Here is a 22,023-nt window from a genome sequence, read left to right on the forward strand (position 1 = left end):
GTACCTTTTGGATATGTTTCAGAGCCATGTATTGTCAATGTCCAGCATATTAATTTGCAGGGGTTACATCTTATGAAAGTTTCTTTCACAAAATTGTAAAAAGCAGATGAGATAAAAGTTATTGGCAGAAGAGTATGTGAGATCAAAAGCAACAGAGCAACAGGCAATGATGTAAACACAGGGAAAGAGTGGGGTTAGCCTGTGGTAGAAGTAGCACAGTGCTTTGTCTGCAACTGAGGTGACCCATGCAGAGTGGCATGTGCCAATGTTTTCTAGTCTAGCATATGATGACACACCCAAGGAGAACACTTGGGAAAGCTTGAGTATTAGACACAGTTAAGATACAGTTTTCCAGAAAAATAAATGAAATCAAAATGAAAAAAGAAAGAAAGAAAGAAAGAGTGAAGGCAAGTGTAAAATCAAAATTTGACAGGTAAGTGTGGACTGGCCTTCCAATGGCATTGTGTCTGCTACTCGACCATGCTACATAATGGATGGGATGGGCGAATGTGAGTGCTGCATTAGACAAGGTGGGCTGCAGGGCAGGGCGGACACTGAGGACACTCCAGAGGCATCCCCGCTCATGCCAGACATGCTGTTAAGGCTCCAAGGCTTTTCATAACCTTCAGTTGAAAAACAGAGAACGTTCTGAGTACACTGCAGCACTGAATCCACGACAAATGTTTTGGTTGTTCCTCACTGGTAATACTACACCTGTTGCTTTCTTGTTTTTGTCTCCAAAGAAACAGGTGAACACAGACTCGAGACAGTTTATTATTCTCCATGCATTGAGTGCATCAGGAGTACAACAGCATGCACCGGGTGGTACTGGAATGGTTTGGAGTATAACACTACAAAAGACTCGGAAAAAGGTAGGCACCTCAGGTAGGGAATGTTTTCTCAGTAACAGGTAGAATTTCAAACTGTAGGCCCTTTACTGTTGATGCGCTGGCTCGTTCACACACTAATGCAACTTTATCAGAGGAATGTTTTGTAGATTTAAACTAAATAAATGAAATAAACACAAAGGGTTTAACCCTGGTAATGAAGTGTGAAAATCAGTGAACTAGAATTCGGCTCCTAATAACATTAATAGCGATATTTGACATTAACCTTCCTCCATTTGTGTTGTGCTCCTTCACCATACTGATAGCACCCATTAGCAAGACACTTCATGCACCGTTATGGTCAATGTACTACTCATAAGTCAGGATCCTGCATGGTATTTACCATTAAAACAGATATACATACATGGTACACAGATAGCACATAAGTACTTTCCTAGGCATGTAAGACAATACGTTCTAGATCATATAAATCGTGAAAATAGCTTTCTTGCTCGTAAATAAATAGGGGTATTACATTATGCATGGTATCAAAAAATATATTATGTAGATGTGGATAATCATTATTGACATTGTGGTGATTGTGCTTGGCCTTAACAGATGTTATTGTGGCTTGGTATATATACAATTCCCAAAGGGAGGAATGAGGAGAAGCAGCTGCTGTGAAAGTGTTTAATTAGAGATTTGATTGTTGTGCGTGTGCGTGTGCGTGTTTGTGTGTGTGTGCTTGTGAAAACTGAGACGTAACACTCAGCAAAGAGGGGAAAAAAGAGCGTGTCCTGTCTACGGTCTACAGGGTGTCAGTGTCTTAGGGGCCTGTGATTGGCTGTTACTGTACGTACCCCTCCTCACTCTGCCCCCTGTGTGGTTGGGGCGTTCAGAAGTGGTGACCAGGAAGCAGGGCCGCTCTCTCTCGCTGGGGCTGAAGATTTCCTCTGGAGATATGGCCTGGTCTATATGAGGACAATCTTCGTTGGCCAGCGCTGCGTTTGCTGCCTCACCGTTCAACTTGGAATCTTTTGAGAAAATAAAAAATAACAAAATAATCTGTTTTCATATACCAGCATTTTACAGAATTTAAATTCCACATTTTCAGATTACAGATGCTATTAGAACCCATGTGTTTTGCACCCCACCCAGGCACATATTACATACTATATGTGTAGCCTACTAAAGGCTATGCATGTTTTTACTAAACCTAATCAAGTAATTTTGTGGCCTAAATGTAACTAGACTGCAACTGAAAACTGTAAATCATATAAATAACAAAAACTAAAAAATGTGTCAACTTAGTTTGAAATAGTTTTCTCACACTCTTTGAACAGTGGTCTCCTGAGTGCAAGTCCTGAGTTTGACCTTTTCATCCATTACAACCCACTCCCTAAACACACTACTACTACTTCTAAATATTTTGCCTTTAGGCTAGCTAACTATTGTTAAATTAAGTAACATATTCAACTTGGCCGTGTGTAAATAGATGAATAACTGCAAAGTGACTATTTTCATCTGGGTGTAAAAAGGGACTGCATTTTTTTTGTATATTTTCAGTTTTCACATTCTATTATCTGGATGCACAGAGGAATTAAGTGTACAATAATATCTGGTGTTTGCTTTGCCCTCTGTTGTTCTACGAGTTCTTGAGCACAAACTGCATTAATACCACCAGAGGAATTCAAGAGGAAATCAAGTGACTTCCACATCTACTTACATGTTCTTAAGATTACAAATGCATGGTGATTACAGACTCTCAGTTACACTTAAGAGAGAGGAGGAGTGAATCACTGCATTAAGAAGTGAAAAATCAATAGCGAGATTACTCACGGTCGGCCTCAATCTCTCTGTTCTCCTAACCAGAGTAAAACATGCTTTTCATCACATATTTTTATTGATTGTTTTCCGTGGGAAACTCATTTGTTTAATCTCGTGCCTGAATCATCAGCTGATTGAAGTGTGGGAACAGACGATCAATGAAACAGCTGAATAGTGATGCGGCTGCTTTAGGGAGGACAGAGAAGGGATGAGACAACAGTTTATCAGCTTTGTTTCTTACCTTGAAACTTTATCTCGAAAACGTCGTCATGGGGTATGGGGCTCGGATGTTGGGAGCTGATGCTTGACTTACAGAAGTTTGGAGAACCTGGTTGGGGTGCCCGTGGGATATGCCGATTCTTTTTCTTTGGTAGTTTCTGTTTTGCCATCGCCAGGAGTAATACATTCCAAAGTTGTTGACAATCACAGGGACGGGCATGGCGATGGTCAGCACACCCGCCAGGGCGCACAGGGCTCCGACCAGCATACCAGAGGTCGTCTGAGGGTACATGTCTCCGTAGCCGAGGGTCGTCATGGTCACCACAGCCCACCAGAATCCGATCGGGATGTTCTTGAATTGTGTGTGCTCACTGGCTCGAGGGTCGTTGGGGTTAGCTCCAATCCTTTCAGCGTAGTAGATCATAGTGGCAAAGATGAGGACACCGAGGGCGAGGAAGATGATGAGGAGCAGGAACTCGTTGGTGCTGGCCCTCAACGTGTGGCCCAGCACCCTCAGCCCCACAAAGTGACGGGTCAGCTTGAAGATACGAAGGATCCGAACAAAGCGGACGACTCGCAGGAAACCTAACACGTCCTTGGCCGCCTTGGAGGAGAGCCCGCTGAGGCCGACCTCCAGGTAGAAGGGCAGGATGGCCACAAAGTCGATGATGTTCAGGGCGTTCCGGATGAAGTCACATTTATTCGGGCAGAAAGTTATTCGCATCAGAAATTCAAAAGTGAACCACACCACACAAACGCCTTCGATGTAAGTGAGGTAGAGCGCAGTCTCGGTCTCCTGGTAGGTGTGCACAATTGTGACGTTGTTCACCACCTCCGTCTCAGTGCGGTTGATGATGGGGTTGAAGGCCTCGTGGGTCTCCAAGCAGAAAGTGGTGATGGACACCAGAATAAAGAACAGCGAGGCCAGAGCCACCCACTGAGCGGGGAAGCACATATAGGGTGCAGAAGGAAACATGGAAGGGAGAGAGAAGGGAGAGGGTGAGGATGGGGAGAAGAAGGACAGAGAGGAGAACAGTAATTCATGCAATGTAATCAAGCTCAACACCAAGCAGCCATTCTTAGCAGCACACAATGCAATTCAATCTATTATCAGAGACAGTGCCGTCTGGTTTGACAGTGACAGTGGCATTTGCACTCCCTCACTCCGCCTTTACTCTATCTCTGCTCTCTATGTGTCTTGATGCAGAAGTGTCATCGGAAAAGGGACAATCAATGCGAGCTTGGCGTTCTTGCTTCTCCTCCCTCTGCTGTATCTCAAGGTCATGGCATTTACAAGGGCATGCTTCATTTGAATTACTAAGAGGCATCAGCAGCAGGAGACAGGACATTAACCAACATGGCTAAAATTAGCTGGGGTTTTTCCCTTCTGCACCACCGCTACAGTAGGTTTTCCCCACACAAGGTCACATTATCCGGGTGATCAACTCTTGGGAATTGTAGTGAGCGGAGATGCTTGCCAAGCTGATGACAAACTTGTATGAGAAACCCATATTTCCCTTAATGGCAATCGTGTACTTGAACCTTCATTTGTATTGATTAGATGATCCCATTTCATCACATTAAAGCCCTGATATGTCTAATGCATGCTACATGGGCGTAACCGATACAGTATTCTCTCTTGGGTATTGATTGCAGCCCTGTCCTCGTGTTATCCTGCTCTGATCATCCTGTACTGGTTTAACAGTTTGTGTTCACTGTAGTTGAAATGGAAAAAAAACCCCTGCTTTATCTTCATGGGAATCGGAGGTCAATAAATCAGAGTTGCTGGACAACAATCCAGACATGAGAGCAGATGTACTTAATCATCCTATTTATAACAAAAGATTAGATCAATAGCAGTTTGTTCATGCATGAATTTGTCTTTATAGGAGTAAGTGAGGCTCTGTAGTGCTGCATAGACTAATGCATATATATATATATATATATATATATATATATATATATATATATATATATATATACATATATATATAGAGAGAGAGAGAGAGTCTGTTGAGGAAAAGAGAGACAGCCTCTTAGTTAGGTCGATTCACAGAGTGTCTCTAAGGCAGGCACGCAGCAGAGGATGGAAACCAGGCCCTCATCATAACATCTCATCACTGACGATTCATCGCATTGTGCTGAGGAAATCACTGCTGCCTATGAATGTCTGCTTCCCATCCATTTTAGTACGAAGGTCCAGAGAGAAACGGCGTGTTAGCAGAGAAAACAGCATGCTGACTTCTATTCAGTCAGCAGGGCCGTCCTCTCTGCTCGGGGAGACGACTCACACTGAGCAGAGAGGACACATGCCAGCTTTGATGAAGATTAAGATGGAGTCTCATTGCCATTTACAGTACGGCATGTGAACTGCTCTGTCACTTTTTAAACTCTTTAAATTCAATGTGAACATTTCAATGCAATCAGATACAAATGAACCTTTGTCAAGCTAATAATAGACAGCTTTTGATGGTAAAGTGTGAGAAACAGATTGTGTGTGAGTTTAGGAGGCAATAGTATGTGGTGTTGTATTGGATTGCATAATGTTGTTGTTTTGTCCACCCCCTCTACAGTATGCACTGTACAAAATAACAAAGTACACCCAGGAATATAATACAAGTCCACCACACTGAAAGACTACGTGGTCAAAAAGTAACAGATTGGACTCAACAGCAAAGGCTCGATTACCATCTGGGCAAAGCGGGAAACTTCCCATCAGGAGCCCCAAGAGCCAGAGATTTACTGTCTGCTGGTTTGTGCTTTTTAAATTAATTGTAGATTTGTTTGAGTGTCTTGACTGCCTGTATCTAAATGTACACGATCTATACTCCAGAATACATTTAACTAAATTACCTCAAACTGTAGGGGCATCCTAGTGAGTAACTGTCAATACATCACAGATGCAGTAAATGGATACTTTAGTTTTTTGATTTTTTAACATTAGATTTGACACAAGTAGTCAATCGAATAGCTGAACAGAAAATAATCTCCCGAAATTTGTAAAGGCCGGTTATTGTTAACGTAATATCTTTGTAGCAAAAACGTATACAAATGAACTGTCTCTACCTTCTAAATTGAGAATGATTGCTTTTCTTTTTTTTTTTAACATCAACATGGGTTGTACAAAATTGTGATGGGCATTTTTCAATATTTCATTATTCAATTTATTGAGAATATAATTGTCATGTATATATAAATGGTTAAAATATTCCTTAATAACAGGTTCCCTTGTTATTTTGTCCAGCCATCAGTTAGCAAGGGAGTTGGGGAATGAACATCACCATCACTGCGGGCACGCTTCATTGTGATAAAGCTTCATTCCCATAAGCTACTTTCATGCCTCCTGACACACTGGCTTGCTCAGCCCTCTGAACCTCCCACCATTCAAACTGTTAAACAAACGCTGCATCTTATCCGAACGCCTCTTACAGTAAATGATGGGTCTTTATGACAGTTAGGAACAGTGTGGCTTGGAGGCAGGGTGACAGGCGAGGATTGTTTGCTCTTTATATCGGCCAATTCTCAATGTTACTGGCAAATAACAGGCCGACAGTGATATGCAGCGACGAGAGTTTTCCACTGATGTATCTACTGTGAATAGAGACTGTAATTAACTCTGAGGCTCCCTGCTAATTAATTTTCTTGCAAGTCTTAATGGAGCTCTGTCAATCTTCGCTCTGTGCTTTGTCTTGCTCACTCTTAAATGTGGGACACATCTGAGTCGTTTTCCGCTTTGGGAATGCAGAGGATGGTATTTGAAAGGAGTGTGTGTGTGTGTGTGTGTGTGTGTGTGTGTGTGTGTGTGTGTGTGTGTGTGTGTGTGTGTGTGTGTGTGTGTGTGTGTGTGTGTGTGTGTGTGTGTGTGTGTGTGTGTGTGTTGGTTAAAAGCACTTTCACTGACACTTGCTGTAAGAGCGAGAACATGTCAATACAGTTCACACTTGCTGGATGGGGCCTGGTTACTAATTACACCAATCAGTGCTACAGCTGTAAAACCAGTGGGCTGCAAAGAGGTATTCGTAGGGGGCTGTGGTAAAAAAAACTACAAAAACTACAAAAACCAATCTGAAGGTGTAAAGTAATTTCATTGTCACCATCAAAAGGATGGAAAAGTGCCCACAACAAAAAAATGTCACCTCGAACAGCAACCTAATTTTTGTCTGGAGGTCTGCCACTGAAAGCCTGGTGGTGCCAAAGATCTGCTTTCCTAATGTGTTTCTGGCCTATTTAACCAAAGAGCCAGGCTGCTCGGGGAATTCTTGTGTCCTGGAAATATCAATCCAAAGACCGATGAGAGTCACGATCACTCTTTACCTTCTCCTGCCAGACAGAGCATGGTGGGATTGATCATTTGCATGTAAATTATTTTGACAGATGAGGTCTTTGGTTGACTTTTTCCGCTACTTCTTCTCTGTACAGTCACATCACTGCTGTGGCAACCCATGGGAGGGCTATTTCAAGGTCATCATAAAGCTTCTTTACTGCGGTACCTCTCCCGGTGTGTGAAGGAGAGGTACTGCAGGTCCTTCCTTCCAGCTGCTGTCAGGCTGCACAACCAGCTCTGCTCCCAGCAGACCACAGGACACGTGCAATACAATACACTGCAATTATAGCTAGAATAGTTTTTTCTGTCTGTAAATATAATACTTCAGTTATTGTTGATTTTCTACTGTTTTTTATTGCTTATTTATAATACTTTTTTTTTTTTAAATTTCATTTTTATTTTTATCTTGTCTTCTTCTACTATGTCTCTTGTGTGCACTTTACTCTCTGCTGCTGTAAGCCTGCACATGTCTTATGCGGGACTAATAAAGGATTATCTTATCTTATCTTATCTTATCTTATCTTACCTTATCTTATCTTATCTTATCTTATCTTATCTTATTGTATCTTATCTTATCTTATCTTATCTTATCTTATCTTATCTTATCTTATCTTATCTTACCTCCCAGAGCCATCAATCTTTGTTTCACCATCAAGGAAAAAGGCAGCCACATGAAAAAACTAAACTCTTGTTCATACAACTTTGACTGTTTCATACCAGCAGTTAAACACTTTGGCGTGTTTTACAGTGATAACTCCTAATGAGGCCTCAGATCTTCAGTTCATTAAGAAGAATTACACCATGGCAAGCATGTTAGAGTTCAAAGCCACTTACCCTTGCATATTTAGAGGAGTAAGGGTCCTCAAACAGAGCCCAGACGTGTTTCTGCCACCTGCTCCACAGGCTTCCACTCCTGGCATCGTGAGTGTCTCCCTGCGCCAGCCTCCTTGTCATCTCATCCACATCATCCTCGGTGGCGTGATCCAGGTCTGGCTCCACGTCGTCGCTCCCCAGGTCTAACAAGCCCCCCCCTCCGAAGCTATCAAGGGCCTCCTCAGCCTCCCGGTGCTGGCGATAGGTCATCCAGCAGCACGGCTCCACGTCTGTCTCATCGATGCCCCAGAAGGCCAGTTCCTCCTCGTACAGAGGCCCGCAGACATCGGCCGGGCAGTGCAGTTTACCTGTCCTGTAGTAGTTAAGGATATGTGCAAACACGCCAGGGTGGCGGTCGAAGAAAAACTCCTGGATCTTGGCGTCATAGTCAAAGTGATTGGGCGCATCAGGCTCTGCCAGCCAGGACAGCCGGGTGCCGGGCAGGGTGCGCAGGGTGCTGCGGTACGTCTGGTGTCTGATCCCTCCCACGTTTATCACAATGCGATCCTTGTCGTCGCTCAGGCCCATTGCGTCCCTCAGGCATTTCTCCAATAAGTTCCCTTCATCGCAAAGGTGAGGATACAGGCGCACTCCTGCGTGCAACCACGCACAGCAGTGATGCCACTGAGGAGAAACAAAAGAAGCAATTACATAAAGAGGCAGCAGCGCAGGGAACAACCTGTCGTTTCACCAACGATGAAAGAGATGTGCGTCAGGCTGCTGGTTCTATCCTCTACAGACAGCTGGTTCTATCCTCTACAGACAGCTGGTTCTATCCTCTACAGACAGCTGGTTCTATCCTCTACAGACAGCTGGTTCTATCCTCTACAGACAGCTGGTTCTATCCTCTACAGACTACAGACACCTGTCCGGACTGATGGACGGCTCACTCACTGGACTCTGAACAGCTCAACCCAAAAACGACTGCAGCCAATGGCGTTACTTTGAGGACGGACGTCACCTCATCTGTAAATCCAAGATGTCGAGATATAAAGGACAGACTCCTCTCTCCTCCCCTGACGGCGGACAACAAATCCAGCTCATTGATTTTATTTTCCCCAAGTTGCGGTAATAATTGATCAGATCGATCCTGAGCAGGTTTTATGACTTTCACAGCAAGGTGACTGACTGACTGACTGACTGACTGCGGAGGAGGTGCTGAGCGGACAGCTCCTCCCGGACTCACTCCTTCACATCACATCACATTACATTACATTACATTACATTACATTACATTATGAGATTACATTACATTACATTACATTACATTACATTACACTACATTACATTACACTACATTACATTACATTAGATTACATTACATGAGATTACATTACATTACATTACATTACACCTTACATTACTACATTACATTACATTACATTACATTACACTACATTACATTACACTACATTACAGTACATTACATTACATCACATTACATTATGAGATTACATTACACTACATTACATTATGAGATTACATTACACTACATTACACTACATTACATTACATTACATTACCTTACATTACATTACAGTACATTACATTACATCACATTACATTATGAGATTACATTACACTACATTACATTATGAGATTACATTACATTACATTACCATTACATTACCTCCTTCACACCGACGCGCCTCAGCCCGCTCCCTCTGCACGTTTAGCAGCTCTTTGTCTCAGCACAGAGATGCTCCTCTGCTCAGGAACTTTCCCTTTTCCTTCACGCGTCGGTTAGGATCAGAAACACCCCCACCCACCCCCAGTCTATCTGAAGGGAGGGTAACAAAAAAAATGCTGTTTTTCTGTGCTGCGTGGTTGGACAAATAAAGAGAATCAGAGATGAGTAGGCGTCAAAACCTCCTCCTTAAAAAAGAAAAAAAAAAAACAACGCCCCAAACTGCCTGTTATTCACACCGTGGCCAGCTCTCCTCTCAGGTCAGGTGGAGGTGGAGGTGGAGGTGGAGATGGACCCAGTGGACTCTGCGTTTGTTAAGAACGCGCTGACAAGTTCTCCAATTAAAGCTGTTGAAATTGTCATCGCTGTGCCACAAAACAATTTTTTTCTCACTTTCACATCGTCGCTAGGAGGGTTATTGGTCAGCTGCTGAGACAGTAGGTAGGGTAGCTGGTTGGAGAAGGTGTGACCCCTGGAGACATGCACGCGCAGATCTGCCCAAACCCATCAGAGAGTCTGATGGTATACAGCTCAGTGCTGTGATGGTATACAGCTCAGTGCTGTGATGGTATACAGCTCAGTGCTGTGATGGTATACAGCTCAGTGCTGTGATGGTATACAGCTCAGTGCTGGTATACAGCTCAGTGCTGTGATGGTATACAGCTCAGTGCTGGTGATGGTATGATCAGTGGATGGTATACAGCTCAGTGCTGATGGTATACAGCTCAGTGCTGATGGTATACAGCTCAGTGCTGATGGTATACAGCTCAGTGCTGTGATGGTATACAGCTCAGTGCTGTGATGGTATACAGCTCAGTGCTGGTGATGGTATACAGCTCAGTGCTGTGATGGTATACAGCTCAGTGCTGTGATGGTATACAGCTCAGTGCTGGTGATGGTATACAGCTCAGTGCTGTGATGGTATACAGCTCAGTGATGGTATACAGCTCAGTGCTGTGATGGTATACAGCTCAGTGCTGGTGATGGTATACAGCAGTGCTGTGATGGTATACAGCTCAGTGCTGTGATGGTATACAGCTCAGTGCTGTGCAGATGTAACAGTCAGTTAGTTTCTGTCTCTGCACTGACTGGGGAGATATTTTTTGAAACAACCAGTTGAGAGATTTTTATTGTTTGAGCAACTTTTAAAGTGCTGCACTTATTCTGTTATAATTAGCCCCCCACATGTGTCTAATGTGCCAGCAGGGGGCGCCATTGCTCACTGCAAGGAAGTGCATTTTTGTCCCCTTTATTTATGTGTGTTAATTAACGCGATATCTTAGATGCTCGTCAACAGATACAAAATAGGCATGAGAAAAGTTACCGTTGACATTTTTATTTCCTCATTGCTGAATAACAACAAAATAAACTATTCCACACATATATATACCTGTGCTATTCATTCTTTAATGAAGATATTTACTATTAAAACATGGTTTTATTATTTAAAAGATTAGTAATTGTAGGTCTACTTTCTTCCTTTCTTTCTTTCTTTCTACTTCTTTCGCTCTGGGAAAAAAAACATGAGGATTTAGTCCTACACTTCATCTGACCATAACCCATTTTTAAACTTTGCAGAGGGAACAAATAGTGCTCTTTATGTTCACTCTTGCAGATGGGGAGCTTGTTGCTCCCCCAGTGTTCTTCTCTCCTCCTGTCTGCTTCTCTTGGTGGGCAGTGCTCCGTCTCGGTTTTCACTCCTGATTATAAAGGAGGAGTTTGCAGCAAAGAGGCACTTATACTCCAACTGGCCTGAATCAACTCTGGCTGTGTGATCTGGGACAGTAGGCTGACTTCACTAGTTTTTGATTTGGGCAAAAGGACGAGCTGATAAAAAAAACTGGCACCATGGTTGTGGCGGGCTGCACGAAATGCATAAAATATATGTTATTTTTCTTTAATTTTATTTTCTGGGTGAGTTGAATTTTTTTTTTACTATGAAATGCTTTTTACTTTGCTCCTTTGATGTTTGAGTAACTTCTACATTTAAAAATAAAACTTTCTCTCTACTTTTGATTGATTAAGAGGCTGCGCATTTAGGCCACACGTCTGTGTAGCTCAAGGCTTAAAGTTAATACATTATAAGTCCTGGACAGTTTCCCGCCCTGCTGTGGACTTTTCATTATGCGGCTGTGTCTTTGAGAGGAGAGCAGCATCAGTAGAAGAGGCACAGCACACTAAACCTGGTCCAGGCAGGAGCTGAAATGTTTTTAACCAACAGTTACTTTCTGCATGGCTGTGAGGAGCTCTTCACACTGGGTGGGCTTCAGTCCTCTCACGGGGATAATACTGTTTTTTTCTCTCACATTATCTCTGTTTTAGATTAATAATTGAATTGATTCAACTCCTGTTCATATTATCATATTGTCTGATTTCTGTCGTTGTTTCTGATGGAAAAGTTAACCAACTTTATCTCATTATTGGATGGTGTCTTGTGATTTTGAGGAGTCTGGTTCTCCCCAGATGAAACACACATAAGGGGGGGAGATTGAACAGGGCTAATGGGGTGTCTGGGGGAGGGGAGAGCTGTTTTCCCTTTGACATTTCCTTTGTTCCTACCTGGTCATCAGACTAGCATTTGCTGCCTTTGAACCCCTAAGGTGGTCAGGAAACACCTCATTTATTCTAGATTCACCCTTCTTGTTTTCTGAAAAGTTGTTTCAGTAATAAGAGCCACAGTGTTGTTTACATTTTACACTTCGTTACATCACGTCAGTCATCCTGCAGATGTGCTGTACACTTAATTTGTTCGCTCGTGGCCTTGCACGGTCAGAATTGATCACTACTTGTTTGGGAATTTCCATTTAAGTTTGTCTCTACAGAACAGTGACCTTTTTTTTAGAAAAGCCGCCACATCCTGGACACGTCGCACTTGATGGGATGTTTCCTCTGTTGGTTTTGCTGCTGTGCCTGTCATTGTAAAAACTCTGAGCCCTCTCTTCCTCGTTTTGCTATTTTTTATGTGACAATTTGGTTTCCTGTTTCTTGAAGAACAATGGAGTGCAGTCATGGCACTAAATGTGCATATCTTAAAATAAACATTGACATAAAGAAAAAAGAGCATCAGCATGCAAACTATAAATTGCACTGATCCGTTAGTGTAGTTATGCTCCATCAGCTTTTACATGATAACGCTTTTATCAGGATATATCTGCTGTATTAGATACAGAATAGAGGAGAGGTCAAGGGAGAAAAAGTTGAATAACAAAGTTCTTGAGTTGGCTTTTAGACAATGTAGGGAGGATGTGGTTGTGCCGTAGGTCACTAAGGTGTCAGGATGTCCTTTCATCACTCTTCTGAAAGGACATTGGACAGTTCACAGCCTCACGGGGGAGCTGAACACAGAGAAACATTAGGCAAAAGGTTTGGGCACTGATTTGATCTCAGGAGATTCAGACTTTGTGCACTCTCTCTTGAGCTTTAAAAAAATAATTCTTAATTGATAGGATGTTTTAAAATTCATGTTACATCTCTTTTGAATGTCGGACATTTTAAAAGGCTCTGATCCTCACAGAGGTTTCACCAAAGTAAAGAATAAATGAAAGAGAATAATGAAAACCATTTTGTCTTTGGGGACAGCTGGCCGGAGGTGTGATCTTAGGAGTGGCCCTGTGGCTCCGCCATGACAGTCAAACCAGCAACCTCCTCATCCTCCAGTTTGAAGGCCACCAGGCACCGGGCACCTTCTACATCAGTGAGTATACACCATCAACATATGAACTTCACCATCACGTCATACATTGTTTTAGAGTGGACAAAAAACATTAATTTCCCATGTTTTTTTAAGGTTGGGAAAGCTGTTATCATTTCATTCTTCAATGCTAAATGTACACTGAGTGTAGCAGCCTCGGTGTGGACAAAATACAAATACATCTTACAATATAATACAATCAACTACTACAACACAACAAATTATGGACACATTATAAAGAATGTACCATAAATGCCAGCTATTATATTATAGTCCTCTTTATTGTTCTTGATCATTTATCCACTTCCTGTAAGTTGCTTGGTCATCATCTCGTCCCTCCTATTTCCTAATAAGCATACGTCTTCCTTGAGACACTAGATACCTCTCGGCCTCCTTGGTATTTCTGCCCTCATTCCTCGTTCTCCACTTGACAGGAAGCTCACTGGTAACAGAGCGATGAAATGTAACTAACTGACAGAAATACCTGTCTTTAACACTCAGCTGGAACCATGTGAGTCTAGAAATAGTCGGAGCGCCGTGACCTCTTAGCAAAGACCAGGAAACAGGACCTGCGTATATCCGCAGCATGACAGTAGGAGTCTTTACCCCAGTGTTTTTAACCCGGCTGTCACTCTAACACTAATGACCACCTACTGAAGGTGATGTTTCTCTAACTCGGATATGTTTATGACTTCAGCCTCGAGGTTCTCTCAAGAGAGGCCAGATGCCTCAGACAGATGTTGAGACATATTCAGTCTCTGAGAAATGGTCTGTGAGCACGGTGCACAAATAAAGCCATCATGTGCCTTCTGTCGCTCGCACTTTTTGATCCTCAGAAATATTCAGGAGTTTTGTATTCATGCAGTCCAGCATGGTCTGTGTACATCTTAGTAAAAGTATTCCAAAGAATCAGGACTATGTGCCCCAGATCTTTCTCACTACATGAACTAAAGTCTTAAATCATGTCCTTTTCCCTGTTCTCAGCAATCCACAGACTGGCCCTAAAACCTGCAATACGGGACATGTTTTAAACATTTCAAAGGTCTGTCCTCTTGCTTAGTTGTGGTGGTGAACTCCAGTGTGCCCATTAATTCACATTTGGGCTCCTGCTGCTGTCCCATACTTACCCCCTCAGTAAATATACAGAGCGAATGCAAGCTGGTGCTTTTTATAGAGGCAAAGGCACACTCGTGATTTTAAAAGCAGGGCGGCAAGCGAGGCCCACCCAAGGGACTTCAAGGGACCATTTCTTTTTTTTGTATGTTACCCTCCCTTGAACATACGCCCTTGCATAATTCAAGTAACCTTGTACATCTGCACATTACCCTTCAAATTAGAGTATGGAGTGGATGTTTTTAGCATGCTGGCACACCAAAGTGGTATTTATGTGAGGCTGAAAATACACATTCTCCTGCCTCATAACCAGTGCCTGAAATCATAATTGGTGGCAGTTGTATGTAGTCTGGTTTGGTTAGTGCTCCAGCCTCTCATACTGTGGGACACAGCCTACAGATGCTTCAGTTGTGTCACACTGTATGTATAATGCAGAACCTTGGCCTGAATAACTTTTCTGCATTATTTCATAACTGAAAGAAGTAAGGAAGATGGTTGCATTGTGGGGCAAACAGGCTGTGATGGATGGATTTCAAATAAAATTGTGTGTATCAATGCACACAAAGACAAACAAAACCCCTGAATCCTCACAGCTGTTTAACTGCTTTGTCTAAACAGGACATTTCAACATTTCCCACATAGAAATGGCAATAAACAAAGACCTTTTGGGTTTTAAAGTCTTATTTATTGCAACTGTTTGTTCCTTGTCTCAGTAATAAATAATAAATACAGACGTACACAGGAGATATAGTTGCTGATTCTCTCTCACTTCAACTGAAAATGTACAATCATTTCCATGTAAATGTAACTGCTTTCCCTTTTTTCACATAATCTGACCATTCAACTGATTTCTAACCCCTGGTGAATAAAAAATTATACTTATAGATGTCTCTATGAAACTGCATTAAGGAAAAAAAAATTTGAATCACAAGTTTTCTGAAGTTTGTTGTATATAAGTGTGAATGAAGTGGAGATTTTTTGCTCAAAGTATTATAAAGACCTCATTTACAGAAAACAACCTTTATGTACATGTTGTAAGACGCTGCATGGGAATAAAATAACCAATAGCTATTTCCATGAAACTTTTTCACCAATTTTTATGTTTGTGTTGTTCTGTTTAAATATGCAATGAGGCATTATGCAACGCTAAGTTTTGGTGAATTAAGGAGAAATCGAAAGACACGAAGTAGTAAAATAAACACCTGAATGACGTTTTTTAGATCTTTTATTTCCACTAGTCTGAAAGAAGACATGTTATAGAAGGAAAATAGCACAAAACCGACTCTATCTGAATCTCACCATAACTGACTTAAAGGAACAGTTCAACTTTTAGGGAAATTAACTTGTTCTCCTTCTTGATGAGAGTTAAACAAAAAAAAATCAATAACACTCATACCCATACAGACATGGTGTCAATCTTCCCTTTCTAACTTTTAAATTGAATAAACACATTTCCAAAAATGTTGGTCCAATTCTCTAAACTGCTGTGTCAGACCAAGACCAGACTCTTCAGCTATTCACAACGCACACTTGAATCATTTTGAACCGGCTTGTAGGTTGGCTACAAACATGTTGTGTAACTTAAACATAGTATATTCAGTGCAGGAGGTCAGCTGTTAAAGACATGGTTCCTGTCTGCTCTCCCCCCTTTTATTCCACCTATTTCTGTTAACAAGATGACAGCAGGAAATGTTCCTATAGAGCCTTTTTAATAATTAATCCTCTTCTCATCATTTATCCATTGATTCACACTATGACTGGGTTCACCTCAGTTTATTGGTGTCATGCTCCGACCGTGTGAACATGTCTTCACAGCTCTCTTTTTAATATACTAAATGAGAATCGTCCAAGTGGGGCTTTTAGCTGGTCATCACCTCCCCCTCTCTCCCTCTGGAGATTACACTGGGTTACAAGAAATAAATGAACTTCCCCGGAGGTATAAAATTGCCTGTCTCCCTTAAAGTCTCAATGGCCTTCAAACCTCAAAGGGTGTTGTCATAGTAATGGAAGGCAGTGGAAATAATGCCTGCTTTGCCGCATTGCCGGGTTACTGGCCCTGGTAGCCGTTCCTCACTACAACAAAAACCTGAAAGAGAAAGAGAGGAGGGGGGATGGGGGGGATGGGGGGGATGAAGGAGGACAACGTTGAGTAGAGACAGCCAGAGAAAAAAAGAGTGTTGATGTGAGTATGGGGAAGGAATATGCATGACATGTGAGGTACAGTATGAGGTGGTACGTCAGGCTACGTTAGAGCCTGAGTGTGTCTTGTTTGTGTGTGAGTAAGAATAGAAAAGCCAGAAACTAGACCGTCCTCCTAAAAGCATTCACATCCTCTACTTAAATAAAAGTAGTGATACACTGCTTTATATAATGTCAAGTAGTTTATTTCAGTGGTTTAGACCCTATAGGTTGGGAATGAAAGTGCTGCAACACAAATTTTTATTCATGTTTGGAGTTTTCTCGAATCTTTGCTTTTTCAGGGAAATTTTTGATAATTTGACCTTTTGGGGTCTTGAATATTTACATGAAATCATTTAAAAAGTGAAGAGAGGAAATCTCTATTTGGTGGACCTGCTAACAATTTTGGATACGTCTGTGACATGACAAGGCTGTTTTTTCTAAAGGCAACGGTCTTATCTTAAATAATGTATCTTGTAATTGTTTTCTAAAAATGTACCATGTGTTTTATTATGTAAAAACCTAATCCGAAGAATAACCAGTGAAGTCAAGTATAAAGTAGAATAAAATGGAAATACTCGAGTGAAGAAGAAGTACTTCAAAATTAAGTAAATGTATCGTACCGTTATCATCCATAGCTGACTATATAAGATTTTCATTTTAATGAGTTTTAGTGTTCGTGTTGGGAGCTTTGCTGTGGATCTGCTGAGGTTATCAGTATTCAAACTGCAGCTTTTCTGAAACTTTTTCTCCTTCAGGCAATTTATTCATGCAGGTCATTGATTTTATTAATTCATGTTGGAACGCAGCCAGTCAACCTCTAACCTCCGCTGCATAAACCCTCTGTGTAATCACTTTGAGGGAAAGATAAAGGCCCTGATTACAGGAATGAGTAGCTATGTGCATTACTGGGAATTTAGTTTTAAAGCTTAGTCTTTACCTGGGAAACAGCAGCTTACAAAAAAACCTCAACATTATCACATGTTCTCAATCAGCACAAAGTGCAAAAAAGAGTAAAGGCTTATTGTCACCAAGTACTCTTAATTAAACTCACCATACAGATAGTACAATAGATTTTTTTTATCTCTTCACTCTCTGTTCTGAACATTTTCCTTTGAGCTACATTAAACATAAGCCTCTTGCCTTAAATATGTGGAAACTGTGTATTTTTGTCATCACTATGGATAATGGACAAAAAAATATATATTTTAAAGGTTAAGACATTGCTGAGCTCTCAGTAGATTTATTTGACTCCTCTTTGCATCAGTTTAATGTATTTATCTTGGGCTGTGTATATATTTGGGTTTGTGTCTTTGTATTCACAAACCCCCCCCCCGTTTCCTGGGGAAGGGTAATGCTCGGGGTCAGGGGTCAGAGCAGAGGGGGTTTTGTTGGGGGTGCCTGGAAGTTACTTCCTGGCCTGACAGCTGAACAGAGTCACCTCTGCCTCTCTCTCTCTCTCTCTCTCTCTCTCAGGATCTGGGGGCTGTTTGTCTCCAGGATGTCAATAATGTCATGTCATCCTACAGAGGAAGGCAAAAGAATCATGCAGACAGTCCTTTACTACATTCAGATCAATGGATCAACACACTGCTCTGACACTGCTGCCCCCTAGTGGTGCTGAGGACACAACGCCGCCATGATGAACTACATGTCTTTAAATTCTCTCGTATAATTGACAGATTCCTATTGTCTCCGTGTTTACAGGTGTGTACATACTGATAGCTGTTGGGGCTGTGATGATGCTTGTTGGCTTCCTCGGTTGTTACGGCGCCATTCAAGAATCTCAGTGCCTGTTGGGGACAGTGAGTATCTTCTGTTTGAATTAATTCATGGAGGAGGATTTGAGTCTGAAGACATGAATGATTTTCCTTATTTTCTTCCTTTAGTTCTTCTTCTTCTTGGTGATTCTCTTTGCTTGTGAAGTGGCTGCAGCAATGTGGGGTTTCATGAACAGGGACACGGTAAGCAAAACAAAACCCAAGCCTGCCACTGAATATTTGATGTTTGCATTGATTTCTACCTCTGCTCCAGTGAACCTGCTCTGTCGTCTCTGAAACACAGATTTCCAAAGAACTGATCAACTTCTACGACGCGGCCTACATCAAAGCTGTGGACGTCTCAGGGTCTCCCAGCAAAGACTCTGCCATCAAGGTGCTGGATGTTTTCCACACTACGGTACGTCAGAATGCAAAATCACTCACTATGTGTAGAAGTGATATAGATCTATTTGATTGTGTATTTTGTTGGGTAAGTGACCTCTTGTTTCTTTGTGTCCCCTTCAGCTGGACTGCTGCGGTAAAGGAGACGACACGGCTCTCTTCAAACAAGTCGCCGGCACCTTGTGTCCCAGAAAGACTCCAGAAGATTTTCTGAAATCTCAGGTTTACACAAATTTTTGAACACAATTAACACATAAAGAAATGTTATTCATTGTAAATGATCTGCCATCTTTTGAATGTATAATAATAAAGTTGAAGAATAGTTATATACAATTATATATTTCAGGTTTTAGGGAATTTCAACTTGAACTTTGCAATCATTCTACAGATTTATTGATCAGAACATCAAACAGAATGCTAAACAAATACAGCTAAATATGAAACTATAGTTTGATTGACAAACGTTGACTGGGTGTCAAAAAGGAATGGGCTGGTTTGACACAGTTTTAGTGTTTATTGTCTTCATAACTTTTGGGTTTTTAACTCAAACTAAAATATATTAATACCTCTCAAAACTGCAACGATGCACAGCAGTTTGCATTTAAGAAGAGAGAGTTCACAAACATATTTACTTTGGGTAAATAAACACTAGTATAAACAATAACACCACCAACAAAAACCACCAAGACATACTGTCTTGGTGGTTTTCTGCCTGTGGGTACTGGGTGAAGTTTAACAGAAGAGTGCGCACAACAAGGCAAAGATACACACAGGCCGGACAAAACTATACTTAACTGGCACAAAATAAGTTTACACGCTTTTAGACTCCAAATGAATAGCTTATTTCTCCTTTTTAAGCTTTTTTTTTTACCCTGTAAGATCTCCTTTTGAGTTGATTACTGTCTCTACAGCAAATGCCTGTTTTTCTCTTTCAAACTGATCTGAGAAAGATCTTACAGATATTAAACATTGCCAAGGATTGTGTTATATATATAGTTACCGAGCAATAAAGACTTTTATTCTTTTGGACACCTTGCTAGTATTCATGCTGCTAATAGATAACATTATGAATTATTTAGAATTGTGCGGTCAGAAGCGGCTGATATTCAGCCACTTGTTTTGACAGCAGACACACTTCTCCTTTACTTGTAATCCAGTACAGTGTGTGTGTGTGTGTGTGTGTGTGTGTGTGTGTGTGTGTGTGTGTGTGTGTGTGTGTGTGTGTGTGTGTGTGTGTGTGTGTGTGTGTGTGTGTGTGTGTGTGTGTGTGTGTGTGTGTGTGCAGTTTGAAGGGTAAAAACGTAATCACAGCCACACGATAAACGTCTGTATTTCTGCCTCCTCCCAGAGCTGTCACTATAAACTGATCGAGCTGTTCTCGGAGAAGCTCTACCTGATTGGTCTGGCTGCTCTAGTGGTTGCTGTCATCATGGTAAGTTCAAATGCAGACAGATATTCAAATCATGGCGAAACATCTCACTGAAACTAAACTGCTTTTATCAGCCATGATAAAATGTATTGGATTAAGCCAGTCTGCCCTTTTTCCCATTTAGATCTTCGAGATGATCTTCACCATGGTGCTCTGTTGTGGCATCCGTAACAGCCCTGGAGTATACTAGGAGACCAGCTAACAGACAACATCAGCCTTTAATGGATTTTTTATCATATGTTTCTGTGCATCAGCTCCTCTTCCTTGTGATTTTAACACAACAAGATGGATATCTTTCTTTTTACTATAGATTAGAAAATGTATCTTGTTCTTGATAATGCTAATCGATAAACAACCATTGTTCTTACACAATGATTTAGATGTTCTTTATTTATCATACAACGCTTCATATGAATTTTTTATATATACGATATGTTGTGAAATATTCCTCTGAGGTCACAATGTTGTTTTTATGGATGTATAAATTGTATATATACTTGTCATATGTTAATAACACCTAGAAGAGTGCATGTATTCCCTGATTTATTGTTTGTGAAGGATTTCGCTGCAGTGTTAGTGTTAAAATATAATTTAAGCAGCAGTGTGTCAGTGGTCTAAGGTGATGTGCTGTCTTACTCTAATGATTATCAGCATGACGAGTTAGCCTGAGTGTTTGTTAGTCGACTGTGTGTCTCTTCTTTGTGCCTAATGGACCATCTTCATGCTCTCTTTCCTTTATTAACTTGTGAAACACACATCCTTAAATAAGCAGTTATGTCTTCTTACTCAACCTGTTTTTGAATAAAGCTAATAAATTATGTCACCTTTCAATTATTTTTTGGGGAGAAGACACTACGCCAGTGTTTTCCAAACTTTTATTTTGCTTGTGACTCCTTAAGATGACGAAAACTCCTGTTCAATGTCTTTACATTGTAATCAGTTCAATCAGAGTGGGATATTCACTCATTGAATTGAGTCAAGAAAATAAAAAGTATTTTGTGTATCTAAATGAGTTGGAATTGTCTTTTCTTTTTTTTTACCATCTCTTGACCTACTAGATTCATTTTGGGAGCAGTAAGGTCAAGGGTCAAGGCCTACAGTATGGGCACCACTGCACTACACAGATGTTTTCTTTCAGTGACATTCTTCACTGTGAGATTGCTTTAAATATAGAACTGAGCTCAGTGTTTGATTGGGAAACACATACTATATAAGCCTTCTATTTGACAATAAACTACACAATCTGTACGACAATCTTCCCCCTGACATTTTTAAACCTTTACTCAACAACCCAAAAGTATTTACCGTGAGTCACCACAGGGGGGCAGAATAATATCAACGCCCCTCTTGCTCAATCAGCACTATTTTCCCCCTGCAGCACTTTGAATACATTAAAAACTCACCTGACTTGTATTTCTGGCACTGTGGCAGCAGACACACCCAGAACACTCAGTGTTTGCTCAGCCAACAGGTTTACTTTCTCATCAGAGAACATTCAATGATTTTTGGAATCGAACCAAAGTGATCATAAATGACGCAGAACACCTAAACGGATACTTTCTCTAATTTTCTCTGTTTCTTTAATATTCTTTATTCTGTTTTGTAATAGTTTTTAATATTAGAAATGCCTCTCCGCCCTCGGTAAAACAAATTAAAAGTTAACAGCAGCACAAAATCCATAATCAACACCTCT

The 22,023-nt window shown here is 41.2% G+C and overlaps 2 protein-coding genes across 2 annotated transcripts; one reads left to right on the plus strand and one right to left on the minus strand.

The window, feature by feature from the left end:
* Positions 1–483: 483 nt before the first annotated feature.
* Positions 484–8,598, minus strand: LOC129114849 (potassium voltage-gated channel subfamily C member 1-like). The gene is given in 5 exon segments (XM_054626746.1): positions 484–623; positions 1,688–1,861; positions 2,896–3,051; positions 3,054–3,810; positions 8,032–8,598. Coding segments are annotated over 5 exon segments (1,794 nt in total).
* Positions 8,599–11,513: 2,915 nt separating this feature from the next.
* LOC129114847 (CD81 antigen-like) lies at positions 11,514–21,330 on the plus strand. Its single transcript, XM_054626745.1, has 8 exons — positions 11,514–11,671; positions 13,337–13,451; positions 18,447–18,544; positions 18,629–18,703; positions 18,804–18,917; positions 19,025–19,123; positions 20,250–20,333; positions 20,455–21,330. The coding sequence occupies exons 1-8, from the start codon at positions 11,606–11,608 to the stop codon at positions 20,518–20,520; spliced, it is 717 nt and encodes a 238-aa protein (XP_054482720.1). The 5' UTR covers positions 11,514–11,605; the 3' UTR covers positions 20,521–21,330.
* The last annotated feature ends 693 nt before the right edge of the window (positions 21,331–22,023 follow it).

Source organism: Anoplopoma fimbria, unplaced genomic scaffold (genome assembly GCF_027596085.1).
Source record: "Anoplopoma fimbria isolate UVic2021 breed Golden Eagle Sablefish unplaced genomic scaffold, Afim_UVic_2022 Un_contig_10494_pilon_pilon, whole genome shotgun sequence".
NCBI lineage: Eukaryota > Metazoa > Chordata > Actinopteri > Perciformes > Anoplopomatidae > Anoplopoma > Anoplopoma fimbria.